The 16,084-nt window shown below is 43.7% G+C and overlaps 1 protein-coding gene across 1 annotated transcript in view; it reads right to left on the bottom strand.

The window, feature by feature from the left end:
- Positions 1-1,542: 1,542 nt before the first annotated feature.
- The window catches only part of ACMSD (aminocarboxymuconate semialdehyde decarboxylase), a 34,571-nt gene continuing 20,029 nt past the window's right edge, over positions 1,543-16,084 (bottom strand). Inside the window, exons 3-10 of the mRNA XM_075318801.1 lie at positions 15,382-15,478; positions 15,198-15,247; positions 12,777-13,013; positions 9,042-9,135; positions 5,978-6,073; positions 5,360-5,532; positions 3,780-3,878; positions 1,543-1,877 (exon numbers count right to left, since the gene is read on the bottom strand). Of these exons, the coding sequence (XP_075174916.1) occupies positions 1,815-1,877; positions 3,780-3,878; positions 5,360-5,532; positions 5,978-6,073; positions 9,042-9,135; positions 12,777-13,013; positions 15,198-15,247; positions 15,382-15,478 (909 nt within the window). The 3' untranslated portion in view covers positions 1,543-1,814. The remainder of the gene's footprint in view (positions 1,878-3,779; positions 3,879-5,359; positions 5,533-5,977; positions 6,074-9,041; positions 9,136-12,776; positions 13,014-15,197; positions 15,248-15,381; positions 15,479-16,084) is intronic.

Below are 16,084 nucleotides of genomic sequence, written 5' to 3'. Positions count from 1 at the left end.
GCTCAGTTCTGGAGCTTCTATGTCTTCTGATAGCGGCCGTGGCCGGGTACTGCACGTCCGACTCCTATTCACATCAATAGGAGGAGGAAGTACAGTACCTAACAAAGGATGGGCAGCTCCAGAAATGATCATTTCTTGCCGCCTTCTGCTGCCGACACCGAAAACAGCTGATTGGCGGCGGTGCCGGGTATCAGACCCCGGCTGATCAGACATTGATGATCTATGCTAAGGCTACTTTCACACTTGTATTGGACGGCTTCCGTAGCATTGCGTTGTGTGACGGATGCAACGGATGCGTTGCATATAGTGGCACAACGGATGCTACGGGTCGTACAAAACAACGGAAAGCTTTTTTTTTTTTTTTTTTTCTTCTTCTTTACAGTTTTACCGGCAGCAGACTATTGTGAACGATCAGCTGATCGCTCTCAATAGCCGGCGGCCGGTCGCTCAGCTGAGCGCTGTCACTTGCCGGCAGGTGGGCGCTCAGCTGAGCGCTTTCACTTGCCGGCGGCCGGTCATGCCGGCGGGCAGGCACTCAGCTGAGCGCTCTCACTTGCCGGCGGCCGGGCATGCCGGCGGGTGGGCGTTCAGCTGTGCGATCTCACATGCCGGCGGCCGGGCATGCCGGCGGCCGGGCGCTCAGCTGAGCGCTCTCACTTGCCGGCGGCCGGGTATGCCGGCGGGCGGGCACTCAGCTGAGTGCTCTCACTTGCCGGCGGCCGGGCATGCCGGCGGGCGGGCGTTCAGCTGAGCGATCTCACATGCCGGCGGCCGGGCATGCCGGCAAGCGGGCACTCAGCTGAGTGCTCTCACTTGCCGGCGGCCGGGCATGCCGGCGGGCGGGCACTCAGCTGAGCGCTCTCACTTGCCGGCGGCCAGGCATGCCGGCGGGCAGGCGTTCAGCTGAGCGATCTCACATGCCGGCGGCCGGGCATGCCGGCGGCCGGGCGCTCAGCTGAACGTTCGGCCACCGAGAGACAAAATAAAGTTTGTGATTTAAAAAAAAAAAAAAAAAAAAAAAAAGAGCATGCGCGGTGAAATCCTACGGATTGCGCTGCTCAAAAAAACGTTACATGCTGCGTTTCCTCCGCCCGACGCAGTGTCAAAATAACGACACTGCGTCATCCAGCGGATGCAACGCAGTCACTTGTGTTACAGTGCGTTGTCCATACAAGTCTATGGAGAATAGCGCAGTGCGTTAACGGACTGCGCTATTCTCCATAGTAACGGAATGCGCTGAACGCAAGTGTGAAAGTAGCCTAAGGATGGGCCATCAATGTAAAAGTAGTGGACAATCTCTTTAATAAGGGAACACTTTTGCATCCCAGGAAATAAATAATGCTGTATGGTTGTAACAAATAATGTGTATGTTTTTTATATAGGAAATTTGGTGGATTTTACCCCCCTCCTCCATATATCCTGTTGCTCTAATCAAGTGGCAGTAAACCTGTGACCAGTCTGCACCTGGAGTGTGGAGCTCATCTCTTCCATTGTTTGGTCAATTCCATACATAAACTGAACTAATTAGCAAATACTTGGAGACATTTACATTTTGTCTGTTTATTGCTGTTATCTGGCCAATGCTTCTTTTAATTGCAAATGTGAGTTTCACACTCTGTACATAATAGACCTGGGCAGCCACTAGGTCTGGTCCTTTACCCAGCATCTTCCTAATCCAATTCATTAGCATAGTGTAAAGATACAGGTGTAGCAGAGCTGGTCCTGCCAGAGGGCCAAATGCATGATGCCATCCTCTATCCTTGTGTAAGATCCAACCCAGCCAGTTCTGAATATAAAAGGTGGTCACTCTTCTGTCATTCATAATCTGTTCTGTTAAGTCCAAGGAAATTCAACGCGTTTTCAGCCAAAAGCTTTTCCTGCAAAAAAAGCCCCCAAAATAAAACAAAAACAATAAAAGCGGCACTAATAATACCAACATGTCCGAGGATTGGTTATACTCAAGCTAAGAGGCTTAGAATCCATAAACCCATTAAAGGGCAATTTATTTGTACTTAATTGCATGTATTTTGGGCAAAAAAATAACTTTTGCAATTGGGTTTTATTTAAAACGTTGCATTGTTTGGCCTTTTACGGCTTCTTGTTTCCCTTAAATTGCTGGTTAGAGAAAGATTAAACTGAGGACCCATCAGCAAGCGCATTCTGACAAAGTTTATATCTTCCCTTATCTTATGTGGCTCAGTGGTTAGCACTGCAGTCTTGTGGTAGCTGAGTGGTTAGCACTGCAGTCTTGTGGTGGCTCAGTGGTTAGCACTGCAGTCTTGTGGTGGCTCAGTGGTTAGCACTGCAGTCTTGTGGTGGCTCAGTGGTTAGCACTGCAGTCTTGTGGTGGCTCAGTGGTTAGCACTGCAGTCTTGTGGTGGCTCAGTGGTTAGCACTGCAGTCTTGCAGCGCTTGGATCCTGAGTTAAAGTCCCACCAAGGACACCATCTGTAAGGAGTTTGTATGTTCTCCCCGTGTTTGCGTGGGTTTCCTCCGGGTTCTCCGGTTTCCTCCCACACTTCAAAGACATACTGATAGGGAACCTAGATTGTGAGCCCCGATGGGGACAGTGCTGCCAATGTATGTAAAGCGCTGCGGAATTAACAAATGAATAATGATGATAATAATAATAATTACACACTATGAAGAAAAAGACATGGATCGCACATCCCAAAAATACATTGATCTAAAGCCGCTAGGCAAAATATTAAATAGAACATGAGGTTTTTTTGTTACCATTCTGATCAGATTGTATTAAGCCCACTGCCACGTCACGGCAAACCTCTTGAGTGGGTCCCTAACCTGACCTTTTTGTGTGGCACCGTGCACCGACCACCGCCGTAGCGACAAAGCGCCAGCAGGGCGGGCGACCTGGCGCCTCACAGCACCCATGCTGCAAGGCAAAGCCCCCAAGGCTCCAGGCCGCGCCGCCCCACCGACACCACACCACCACAACAGCAGCCAACACACAGCACCAGCACACAGTGAGAGGAGCTGTGCACTCACCTCCCACTGGCTCCCATATGTGAACTGGGAGCAAAAAGAAGGCTGACCCCTCTTGCAGTTTCCTGCTGATTAAAATCACCTGTGCCAAATGGGGAGAGTGCAGATCCAAGCAAAAAAAAGAGGGGGATAGAATGTTGTATAACACACTATGAAGAAAAAGACATGGATCGCACATCCCAAAAATACATTGATCTAAAGCCGCTAGGCAAAATATTAAATAGAACATGAGGTTCTTTTGTTACCATTCTGATCAGATTGTATTAAGCCCACTGCCACGTCACGGCAAACCTCTTGAGTGGGTCCCTAATAATTAATAATGAATAAATATTATCTGTCTTTTTCTGAGCTCATCTCAACTTAAATTTCCAAGTTAATCTCTGGACACAGGAAGGTTCAGAAAAAGACATGTAATAAAAAGTTTAAAACGCCCCTTCAGAACAAGCTCACTGACGGTTTCTCAGTTAACACATTTTGCAGCCAGCGATGTGCAAGAAACCTAGCGGCTGTAAAAGCAAAACAGAACAAAACCTTTAATAAAACGCAAGTGCAAAAATGTATTTGAGCCCAAACTACATCCTGGACAGTAAAGAGAAATTGGCCCAAAGGTGTCCATAGTCACATCATCTGCAGCAGAAAGGTGCACTGGTCGCCCCCCATCCCCCACTACTCTTTACAAATGGGGATAATGGACACAGGAGAACACCTGTCCCAGGATAAGGAATATGCCCTCAGGACACAAGAGCAAGGTCTGCATATTTAGTAAACATCTTTACCTTTAAGTTTTGATCAAAGTCTTCCATTGACTCAATCAGGAGTCCGGGTTTATGCTCTCCAAGGGGGAAGGGATAGTCCGTTCCTAGTAGCACCTTGTCCTGAAAGAGATAAGATAATAACCTTGTGCACCTCAATAGTGAAGAATTCCGATTCTTAATATAGATTTCTAGATTGCTTTTTATGACTTCTTCCTTAAGGATGTGCAATTTTTGAGCTGAGAGGGTTTTCTCCGTACAACATCCACCTCTCATGCACTGGCCTGTTTCTCCTCCATTCTCTCTAAAGGCTAAGTTCACACTTCAGTTGTTTTGCATCAGTCACAATCCGTCGCCTTGGGGAATTACGGTATCCTGCAAAATATTTTGCAGGAATCCAGTATTTCCCCATAGACTTCTATTAGTGACTGATTGCGACTGATGACCCTGCGTTGCATCCGCTGCGTCGCGGTCCGTCATTTTTGACTGACCGCCGAGTGGGTAGCAACGCAGAATGTAACGTTTTTCGGGCCGTCAAAATAAACGCGCCCCGCAGGAATCCGTTGCCACCCGTCAAGCTTGTAATGTATGTCTATGGTGCTGGATTCCGTCGTAATCCGTCTTACGACGGAATCCAGCGCAGGATTCCGTCATGCTCTACTGAGCATGCCCAGCATGTTTGGCACACCCACTGGGCTGTCCCAAACACAAACGGATCATGACTGATCCGTCAAAAAACGGACGCATAACGGATGTAACGGATGCAGTTCCTGTGAAAGGAATCCTGTAAAAAACACATCCGTTGCATCAGTTGACATCTTGAAAACGGCTGATCCGTTGCTGACGGACCTGACGGATTTAAAACAACTGAAGTGTGAACTAAAATTAAGGCTGCTTTCACACATCCGTTTTTTGCAGTGCGGCACAATGCGGCAAAAAAACTGATGCAACAGATCCGGCGTAAAAACGGATCCGTTGCATCAGTTTTTTCGATGCGTTCCTTCCGTTTTTTGACGGATCCATTGTGCTAATGAGCATGCGCAGTTCAAAAAAACGGATCCATCTTTGCATTCAGTCATATGCCAGATGATGACAAATGCGGCGCCCATAGGCTTTCAGTAACACTCACGCCGCACGGTGCCATCCGTTTTTTTACCGGAAACAAAAAACGCTACAAGCAGCGTTCCATCCGGCTGCTGGATCAGCTATGTATGCCGGATGCAACGCAAGGTCATGCGGCACAATCCGGCGCTAATACAAGTCTATGGGGGAAAGAACGGATCCGTTCTTTCCGTTTTTTACCGGATTGTGCCGCACGGTGAAAAACGGATGTGTGAAAGCAGCCTTACCCATCAAATTAATGTGCAAGACATGATATTTTGAGGAGGAAAATCCTGACCATACTTTATCCTCATCCCTTTTCTAGTTGTAGCTTGTTTTTTGTCGTGGCGCTCTGACACCATTACCGCCAGCAATCATTCACTATTTCTGAAACCGTAAACTGGAAATTAGTTTAGATCGCAAGCTCCGCGGGCGAGAATATTTGCCTGCATTACACTTGTGTGACCCTTCTCTTCAGTTGCAGATCTCCAGTCTGTGCTCACCTCTCCTATGATGTCTACAAGCAATGCTAAGGCTTGAGGGTCATGTACCAAGGAATCCGTGTAGAAAGACCCAAGGTTGTTCCGAGGAGGAACCGTATTGTGAATGGCGCAGAGATCCGGGCGCACGTTGAATCCGTGATCAATACGACCGACTGTAAATGGGAAGGCTCCTCCTAAAAATTCACAAATAGGCTGTCATAGTATGATGAGAGTTGTAGTATTTCAAAAGCATATGATAACATGGATAGATTACGGGTAGGGTCACACAACCATTTTTTGGTTATATGGTCCGGTTATATTAATAGACTGGATCCGTTTTTCTCGGAGGTGAAAAGTAAATAAAAGTTTCTCCCCCTTCTCCGTTTTGTCAGTTGGTGAAAATCAGTCTGCATTCAGAGTGCGGTGCGATGTTTTCCACGCACCCATAGACTTGCATTGCCAATTTCGGATCAAAATCGGACAGGTCACCGTTTTTTTCCTCTAACAGGTGCACATCCCCATAGAATATCATAGGTCCGAGTGCTATCCGTGAAAACCGCGGCTATCACTCGGTCGAGAAAATCGGTTGTGTGAACGAGCCCTTACACAGCAAAATAACATCCTACCTGCGTGACCTACCTCCATGAGCAAAGCAGACTCGAAGTTTTGGAAACTTTTCGAATATCCCACCCATAATCATACAGCAAATAGCTGTCGTAGTTTCCGCCGGCATTCCTAGCATAAAGCAGCACAGAACAAGGTTATATTATGGGATGTGCAGGATGTGAAAAACATGGCTGCTTTCCTCTAAGGCTGAGACCGCACTTTGCGTTCACTTACTTGCAGTTCAAAACGCACCTTTTGGGCTTAATTGATTTGACCAAAGTTGCCTTTTTCTGAAATTTAGCGCAGAAAACGCATGCGTATTTACCGCGTTTTAGATGCGTTTTCAGCGCTTTTTACATGCGTTTTCACCAGCGTTTTGACAGATGCATTTTGAACATCAAGACACTGCCTAATAAAGTTTAAACAGTCAAACACAATGAAAAAATAGAAAAAAAAAAGAAAAGAACTATATTAATGTGAAAAATAATGAAAATGGATATAATTCATAAAAATTATAGCGCTAATATACATTTTAACGAAAATATAGCAATAAATGCATATTTTTCATAAATATAATTGTCGGATTTTGTGTGTAAAGGGACATATCGAATCATTATTTTGATGTCCAAAACGCATGTTTTCTGCACAGAAAAAGCAGGTAAAATGCAGGATTTTGAAGGAATCTTGTTTTTTGCCATTTCTCATTGACTTCAATGTTGGCAAAACGCACCCAAAATGGCAAAAACAATTGACATGCTCCTTCTTTGAACGCATGGTTTTTGCCACAAAATATGCAAATTAAACGCAGCGTTTCAAAACGCAAAGTTCGGACAGGAAATCATCATTTTCCATTGACTATCATGGAAAACCAAAATGCATGCATTTTGGCATGAAAACGCTGCAGCTCAAAATGTTGCAGAAACGCAGGTAAAACGCAAAGTGCGTTCTCAGCCTAAAACTATGTGCACACTGAGTATTTGGAGCAGAAATTTTCTGCACCAAATCTGCATCTTCTGGCAGAAAAATGCACCAAAAGCTAGGTGCGTTTTTGCAATGTTTTTGGTGCGTTTTTGCAGCGTTTTTGGTGCGTTTTTGCAGTGTTTTTGGTGTATTTTCTGCTATGCATTTTTTTGCTATGCAATTTTCATGAAGTGAATGGGTGGAAGGGCCGAAAAGCACAGCAAGAATTGACATGCTGCAGATATTGTCTGAAACCAAATCTGTAAGGAAAAAATAATTTGCATGTGCACAAAACTTCAGAATAAGAAAAAAGCATCAATAAGCCCAGTGCACGCATGGCCTAAAACAGGGGTGCACAACTCCAGTCCTCACGGGCCCCCAACAGTGCAGTTTTTAGGATTTCCTTAGTATTGTACAGATGTTGGAATCATCACCTGTGTCAGTGATTAAATTATCACCTGTGCGATACTAAGGAAATCCTGATAACATGCACTGCTGGTGGCAGTGGGGAATGGAGTTGTGTATGCCTTCTCTAAAACAACAGTGCCACCCCTGTCTGCAGGTTGTGTGTGGTACTACAGCTCTGAGCTTTGCAATACCAAATACAACCTATGGATAGGTGAGGCACTGTTTATAGAAGAAAGACTCTCCGACATCAGCGTTTGATATTTCTCTGTTATTTATCATATCATAGCCTTCTTTATATGGCACTGTGCAGGGCTCTATTGGGGTAGCTTATGCCCAGTCTTCATATGCACAAAGATACATGACTGTTTCAGGCTATGTGCGCACGCTGCGGATTTACTGTGGATTTTACAGCGGATTTGCTGCAGAAAATGTGTCTAACATTGCTGCAGTCATTCCACAGCAAAACCTATGGGTATAAAAAAAAATGCTGTGCACACACGTTTTTTTTATACCTGCGGAATTTCCGCTGCAGAATTAATCAGCATGTCACTTCTTTTCCGCAGGTACCTGCGGTTTTTGCCATAGATAATGGTAAAGAACAACCCGTGGCAAATTCGCACCAAATCGCAGCAAAACCGCATGCAGATTTCATTGTGGTTTTGGTGCGTTTTTTTTACCGCAGGTGCAGGATTCTTTAAGAGGGTCTGGATTTTCCTTGAGAAAAAGTCAATTTCTAGTGCGCAGATGGCCTAAGGCAGAGTTGACATGTCCGCTAATCATCTGCAGAGATCCATTGGCAGAAAAGTTCTGCAAATACAACTTTTTTGTCTGTTATTAAATAACTGATTTCTGCCGGATCTGTTTGTTTTTTTTTTAACATGGGAGTCTATGGAGAACGGATCCATTAACATATTGCTATTAGCCAACCGTTTTACTTGCATTTGTAACAGATCCATTGCTTACAAATGGAAGATTAATAGCGATCCATTAATGGATCCTTTTTCCATAGACTCCCATATTAAAAAAATGGATCCTCCAGAAATCAGTTATTAACAACGGACAAAAAAGTTGCATTTGCAGAATGTTTTAACAATGGATCTCTGCAGGAATCGTTCTATTGCGTGATTACAGCCTAAGGCTATGTGTGCACACTGTGGATTTACCGCGGATTTTGCCGCAGATTCGCCTCGGAATTGCTGCAGAAAATGTGTCAATTCCCCAGCAAATCCTATGGGTTTTAAAAAATGCTGTGCGCACACTGCGTTATTTTTATACCCGCGGATTTTCCGTTGCGGAATTAATGAGCATGTCACTTCTTTTCTGCAGGTGCCTGCGTTTTTTGCCACAGATAATGGTAAAAATCCGCAGGGACCAACCTGCGGAAAATCCGCGGTAAAACCCCATGTGGATTTCACTGCGGTTTTCGTGTGTTTTTTTTTTTTTTCCGTGGGTGTGGAATTCTTTAAGAGGGTCCGGATTCGCCTTAAGACAAAGGCACTTTCTAGTGCGCACATGGCCTAATAGTGATCTGCTCCAAATCCTGTGATTCACTTTTCTGTTGAAATCAGTATCTGAGCCCAGGTAAGGGGGGTTTCTGCTGAAGAATACGGCGTATTTCACCCAGAACTCGCCCCATGCTGTTCACAACAATGCGGCACATTCACAGTAGCAGTATTATTATGCATTACACAAAAACAATGAAGAAATCCCAGAAGCTACAAATACTGACCCACCAGCCAGGGGAGCCAGTATTTCGACATTCTCCCGTCAGTTTGCATATCCCAGGGGTGAACAAAAATAGAACAATTTAATTTTTCCGCAGCCTGAAAACAGAAAAGTAAATATATGTCAGAATGAATCTATATTTACAGCCAATCTAATCCTCACACGTGGTTCTATTGTTTTTATTTACTTCCTAAATAATATTCATTACATATTTTCTACACTTTTGCTTCTGCAGATGTTTCTAAATCGTTTTTGTAGCTGAGCGGTTCTGCAAAAATATTAGCATCCGTGAGATCTCCTGATCCTGACGCCTCTCTCTGATCTCCTCTTCTCCTTTCTCATTGTAAAGCCTCATTCACACGTCTATTCGTGTACAACACGTACCAATATCTCAGATCATCTTTTTTTATTTATTTTTCTGAACAGTTTTCATCTAAAAACTTTCTAATGTGAACAGGGGCATACTGAGTAGTACATACTCTGTAGTGCTAAGATATGTGTAACAATGAATAGAGGAATTCAGACATGTATTACTGCTATGGAAAACATGTAAAAATTGAGATACTTAGCACACATAAAACTGCCCATTTTTGTGAGTTAAGTATCTCAACTTTTTTGTTACTGTGTTTCATGCTCAGTTTGCACCTGTTCACATTAGAAAGTTAGGAAGTGCCATCAGTCTTTTTTTTTTTTTTTAGATTACAGGGTCATGCCTTCTGATTGAGCTCCTGCTCTTCAGCCTTAGGCAATTTTAATTCCTCATTTGCAGGTTCCTGTCCGCCCAAAGAGAGGCATTAGTTTGATAGGGACCCAATAATAAGAAGTCGCCTTGGCGTTGGCTGTTGAGCTCTCATAAAACTGGCCATTTTTGTGCTAAGTATCTCAATTTGTACATGTTTTGCATAGCAGTAATGCATGCCTATATTCCTATATTCATTGTTACACATATCTTAGCACTACAGAGTGCAACTGTCTCTTTTGTTACTATATTACTGGGAGAGACAAAAAGACCTCACATCGAGCCTATATTACTGGGAGAGACACACAGACCTCACATCCAGCCTATATTACTGGGAGAGACACACAGACCTCACATCCAGCCTATATTACTGGGAGAGACACACAGACCTCACATCCAGCCTATATTACTGGGAGAGACACACAGATCTCACATCCAGCCTATATTACTGGGAGAGACACACAGACCTCACATCCAGCCTATATTACTGGGAGAGACACACAGACCTCACATCCAGTCTATATTACTGGAGAGACACACAGACCTCACATCCAGCCTATATTACTGGGAGACACACACAGACCTCACATCCAGCCTATATTACTGGGAGACACACAAAGCTCACATCCAGCCTATATTACTGGGAGAGACACACAGATCTCACATCCAGCCTATATTACTGGAGAGACACACAGACCTCACATCCAGCCTATATTACTGGGAGAGACACACAGACCTCACATCCAGCCTATATTACTGGGAGAGACACACAGACCTCACATCCAGCCTATATTACTGGGAGAGACACACAGATCTCACATCCAGCCTATATTACTGGGAGAGACACACAGACCTCATATCCAGCCTATATTACTGGGAGAGACACACAGACCTCACATCCAGCCTATATTACTGGGAGAGACACTCAGACCTCACATCCAGCCTATATTACTGGGAGAGACACACATACCTTACATCCAGCCTATATTACTAGGAGACACACAGAGCTCATATCCAGCCTATATTACTGGGAGAGACACACAGCTCACATCCAGCGTATATTACTGGGAGAGACACACATACCTCATATCCAGCCTATATTACTGGGAGAGACACACACAGAGCTCACATCCAGCCTATATTACTGGGAGAGACATATAGCTCACATCCAGCCTATATGACTGGGAGAGAGACACAGACCTCACATCCAGCCTATATTACTGGGAGAGACACACAGAGCTCACATCCAGCCTATATTACTGGGAGAGACACACACAGAGCTCACATCCAGCCTATATTACTGGGAGAGACACACAGAGCTCACATCCAGTCTATATTACTGGGAGAGACACAAAGAGCTCACATCCAGCCTATATTACTGGGAGAGACACAGAGCTCACATCCAGCCTATATTACTGGGAGAGACATACAGACCTCACATCCAGCCTATATTACTGGGAGAGACACATTCAGAGCTCACATCCAGCCTATATTACTGGGAGAGACACAGAGCTCACATCCAGCCTATATTACTGGGAGAGACACATAGAGCTCACATCCAGCCTGTATTACTGGGAGACACACATACCTTACATCCAGCCTATATTACTAGGAGACACACAGAGCTCATATCCAGCCTATATTACTGGGAGAGACACACAGAGCTCACATCCAGCCTATATTACTGGGAGAGACACACACAGAGCTCACATCCAGCCTATATTACTGGGAGAGACACAAAGAGCTCACATCCAGTCTATATTACTGGGAGAGACACAAAGAGCTCACATCCAGCCTATATTACTGGGAGAGACACAGAGCTCACATCCAGCCTATATTACTGGGAGAGACACTCAGACCTCACATCCAGCCTATATTACTGGGAGAGACACACATACCTTACATCCAGCCTATATTACTAGGAGACACACAGAGCTCATATCCAGCCTATATTACTGGGAGAGACACACAGCTCACATCCAGCGTATATTACTGGGAGAGACACACACAGAGCTCACATCCAGCCTATATTACTGGGAGAGACACAAAGAGCTCACATCCAGTCTATATTACTGGGAGAGACACAAAGAGCTCACATCCAGCCTATATTACTGGGAGAGACACACACAGAGCTCACATCCAGCCTATATTACTGGGAGAGACACAAAGAGCTCACATCCAGTCTATATTACTGGGAGAGACACAAAGAGCTCACATCCAGCCTATATTACTGGGAGAGACACAGAGCTCACATCCAGCCTATATTACTGGGAGAGACATACAGACCTCACATCCAGCCTATATTACTGGGAGAGACACATTCAGAGCTCACATCCAGCCTATATTACTGGGAGAGACACTCTGTTGTATGATCCCTGTTTACCATTTTTTTGAATACTAAAGTTTATTCCTTTACTTATATTTGTTTTGTGACCTCTTTTCTTCGTTTTATTCTTCTCTTTTTTTAGTCTATTTCTTGGTACGCGTAAGTAATATTTTTGGTCACTAGATGTCGCTGTTGCTATATGGAGAAATACAGTCGCTGATAAACCTCTACCACCATCTAGAGGTGGAATAGCAGTACTGCAGTGTGTGTAGTGGACTGGGTTGGAAAGAGTTGTAGGGATCACCGTTGCAGAATTTCTTCACCTTAGTTCACTTGCGATTTTTTTCAGTGCATTTTTTTGTGTGTGTTTTATTGCATATTTGATGCTGCGCTCTTTGTCACTGTTTGGTTTTTCGTACTTTAAATAAATTAGATCAGATGTCTCTAGGATTAACCCTATGTTGTTCATTTAATTCATAGGTAAACATTGCTGTATTCAGAAGCTGCATAGGAAAACTCATACCTTGACTGTGCACTAGGTATACATGTCATTGAAGTGTCCCTTTGGGGGGTGCATATATTTTTTAGAAGGTGCACATCCATTTAGTGTAGTTTGATTGAACCCAGCAGAATGTCCATGTTATTATGACTTTTTAGTGGTAAGCTCCACTTACTGCATACACCGGGTACAGCTCTGTCGAGTCCAGCTCCCATTGATTCACATGAGATCCAATCTGCACCCCTGGGAACCCCAGGTCGTTCACACAACGGTGCATTTCTTGCACCGCCAGCTCCGGACTCTGCATTGGGAGCGTCCCAAGCCCAACAAATCTCTTCGGATGCTTCCTGACCACGGCGGCCAAGTCATCATTAAGGAAGCGAGACAGGTCTAAGGCGTCTTGTGGCTTCGCCTGGAATAAGAAATCACAAAGTGTCCAAAAAGCGACGCGACATGAAAAAAAAAATGCAACTCTAAAATTGTTTTGAGTTTCTATCATTACAACATTCATTGTGCTGTATACATGACCTGGCTGCCATGCTGCCCCATCTGCTCTCCACGATCTCGTCGCGGGGGGCTGATGGGAGCTAATGCGCAATACAGGCCATTTAAATTACACTAACTGTGATTGACAGCAGCATTCAAATGGTTAAACAGCAGCAATTGGAGTTCTTGTCAGTCGCTGATGCTGGAGGCAGATGTCGGCTGTGTAAAACAGCCAATGTCTGCCTGAAATATGCCAGACTCAGCTCCTTACCCTGCTCTGTTCATCCTGGAAGCAACCTGAGAGGAAAATGTACATCACAGTTCATTAAAGGGTTACATTTTTTTTTCAAGTATTAGGTAATTTTTACACTGACCATTAAGCCTAATACTACACTTCTTCTTCCTGTTCCACTAATCTCAATATCATTCAGGCTGAATTTCAAAACCAGATAATATCTATATATAGCTTATATAGGATCCACCATTCACAATAGGTGATGTCACAGCTCACTTCCTCCTCCTCCTGTATAATGACTGATAACACCTCTATATACAGCAGATAACACAGGATCCTTCTGTGACAATAGGTGATGTCACAGGTCACCTCTTCCTCCTGTACAATGACTGATAACACCTCTATATACAGCAGATAACATAGGATCCACTATTCACAATATGTAATGTCAAAGATCACCTTCTCCTCCTGTGTAATGACTGATAACCCCTCTAAATATATAGTAGATTACACAGAATCCATCATTCACAACAGGTGATGTCACAGTTCACCTCCTCCTAATGTACAATGACTGATAACCCTTCTATATACAGTAGATAACACATGATCCACCATTCACGATCGGTTATTTCACAGCTCACCTTCTCCCTCATGTACAATGACTTAGAACACAGGTTCCATCATTCACTATAGGTGAGGTCACAACTCACCTCCTCCTCCTGTACAATGACTGATAACCCCTCTATATATACAATAGATAACACAGGATCCACCATTCACAATAGTTGATGTCACAGCTCACCTCCTCCTTATGTACAATGACTGATAACCCCTATATATAAACAATAGATAACACAGGATCCACCATTCACAATAGGTGATGTCACAGCTCACCTCCTCCTCCTGTACAATGACTGATAACCCCTCTATATATACACAATAGATAACACAGGATCCACCATTCACAATAGGTGATGTCACAGCTCACCTCCTGTTTTCACAATGACTTTTAGCTAGAACAGCGCATGACCAGAAACATTTTTTAAGAATTTTTAAGATAAAATTATAAGAAACATTAATATGAAACATTGTAAAACTTTATCAAACACTAAATAATAATATGGCAATTCCTGATGACAGCGGCTCTTAACCAACCCTGAATCCACTTCGTTCTTAGGATCTGTTGGGGTCCCGGAGGTTAGACTCCCACCAAACAATATCCAAGCAATATGTCATCACTTTATATAATGAGATTAACCCTCTAAGTGCTTAAATTAAAAATCACCTTTAGTAGATCATAGACATTTGTTACCCTGCTGGCAGTGTGAGGGTAGCCTGGGCTATAGGCTGTTTGTCCAGATGTAATAAGATGATCTGTGTATGTAAATAATCAAAGTATAGATGTCGTTGCTTAATTATCTGTGTGTCTATATGACAATCGCATAGACGCCATAATATGATTCTAAGATGCGTATTCCGCAAAGTGTTAAAGATAATGAAGCCAAAAGGAACTATGAACAAAGAGGTATTCATAACATACTGAGGGAATTTATAATCAGTTGGTTCACACTGTGGGATATGAGATGTGGGGTGCGGAATATGGGATGTTGACTCCTTGTTCTTGCTCAAAGGTCGAAGTCGAATATTGTATTGTATAATCACAAGATTTTTGAATACATGAGTCAGAAGCTAGTTTCTGCTCAAACAGTGAATACGTCTCGGCGTGATCATTGTTGTCTGATTCATTTATATCTGCGCAGATCGATTTGGAATCCGTCCCTGTGACCCTGAAAAACCCCATTTGTGGTTTTCCCCAAAATTCCCAACCTTGATAGCAGCACTTTGGGGTGCATTATTTTTGGGAGCTGCACTTACCCAGTAGCTGAACATTACGGGGACAGTGGACAGCGCTTGTACCGTCACCCCTGTGCAAGAAAAGAGTCTAATGTTATCCGCAGAGAACGTGCTGGTTATTATCCATGTATCTGGAATCGGGTTTGTATAAATATTAAATAAATAGAAAAATAATAAAGTGAAATGCAGCAGACACTCCCCTCACCTGACTGATCCATCTCTTTTAACCGCTCTTCTGGATCCCAACAATTGGGCTGAACCACCCTGAAAACTTTTCCATCCTTCATCATTTTTGCCTCCTCCTGGAGAAAGAAGAAGATGAATTGTTTTTGAAAGGTGATACTTTCTTTCTAGTGAAAGAATAGCAAAACTGAGTACAGCAAATATTATACTTCAGATCTGAGCAGGAAACCTCAGAGCTGTACTCTCTCAGTTTTACTGCTGATTTGTTGTCTGTGCAAACTTTATTCAAAGCTAAGGTTATCGACTGAACCAACAGAATATCAACTGAAGCTGCAACGTGTAATTCTTGGTGTAACTCAGGGTTTAATAAAAGACTTGTAATGTAATGTATGTACACAATGACTGCACCAGCAGAATAGTGAGTGCAGCTCTGGGGTATAATACAGGAGGTAACTCAGGATCAGTAATGTAATGTATGTACACAGTGACTGCACCAGCAGAATAGTGAGTGCAGCTCTGGAATATAATACAGGAGGTAACTCAGGATCAGTACAGGATAAGTAATGTAATGTATGTACACAATGACTGCACCAGCAGAATAGTGAGTGCCGCTCTGGAGTATAATATAGGAGGTAACTCAGGATCAGTACAGGATCAGTAATGTAATGTATGTACACAGTGACTACACCAGCAGAATAGTGAGTGCAGCTCTGGAGTAAAATACA

Source organism: Anomaloglossus baeobatrachus, chromosome 7 (genome assembly GCF_048569485.1).
Source record: "Anomaloglossus baeobatrachus isolate aAnoBae1 chromosome 7, aAnoBae1.hap1, whole genome shotgun sequence".
In the NCBI taxonomy this organism is placed as follows: Eukaryota; Metazoa; Chordata; class Amphibia; order Anura; family Aromobatidae; genus Anomaloglossus; species Anomaloglossus baeobatrachus.
This window is presented reverse-complemented; position numbering and strand designations above follow the sequence as displayed.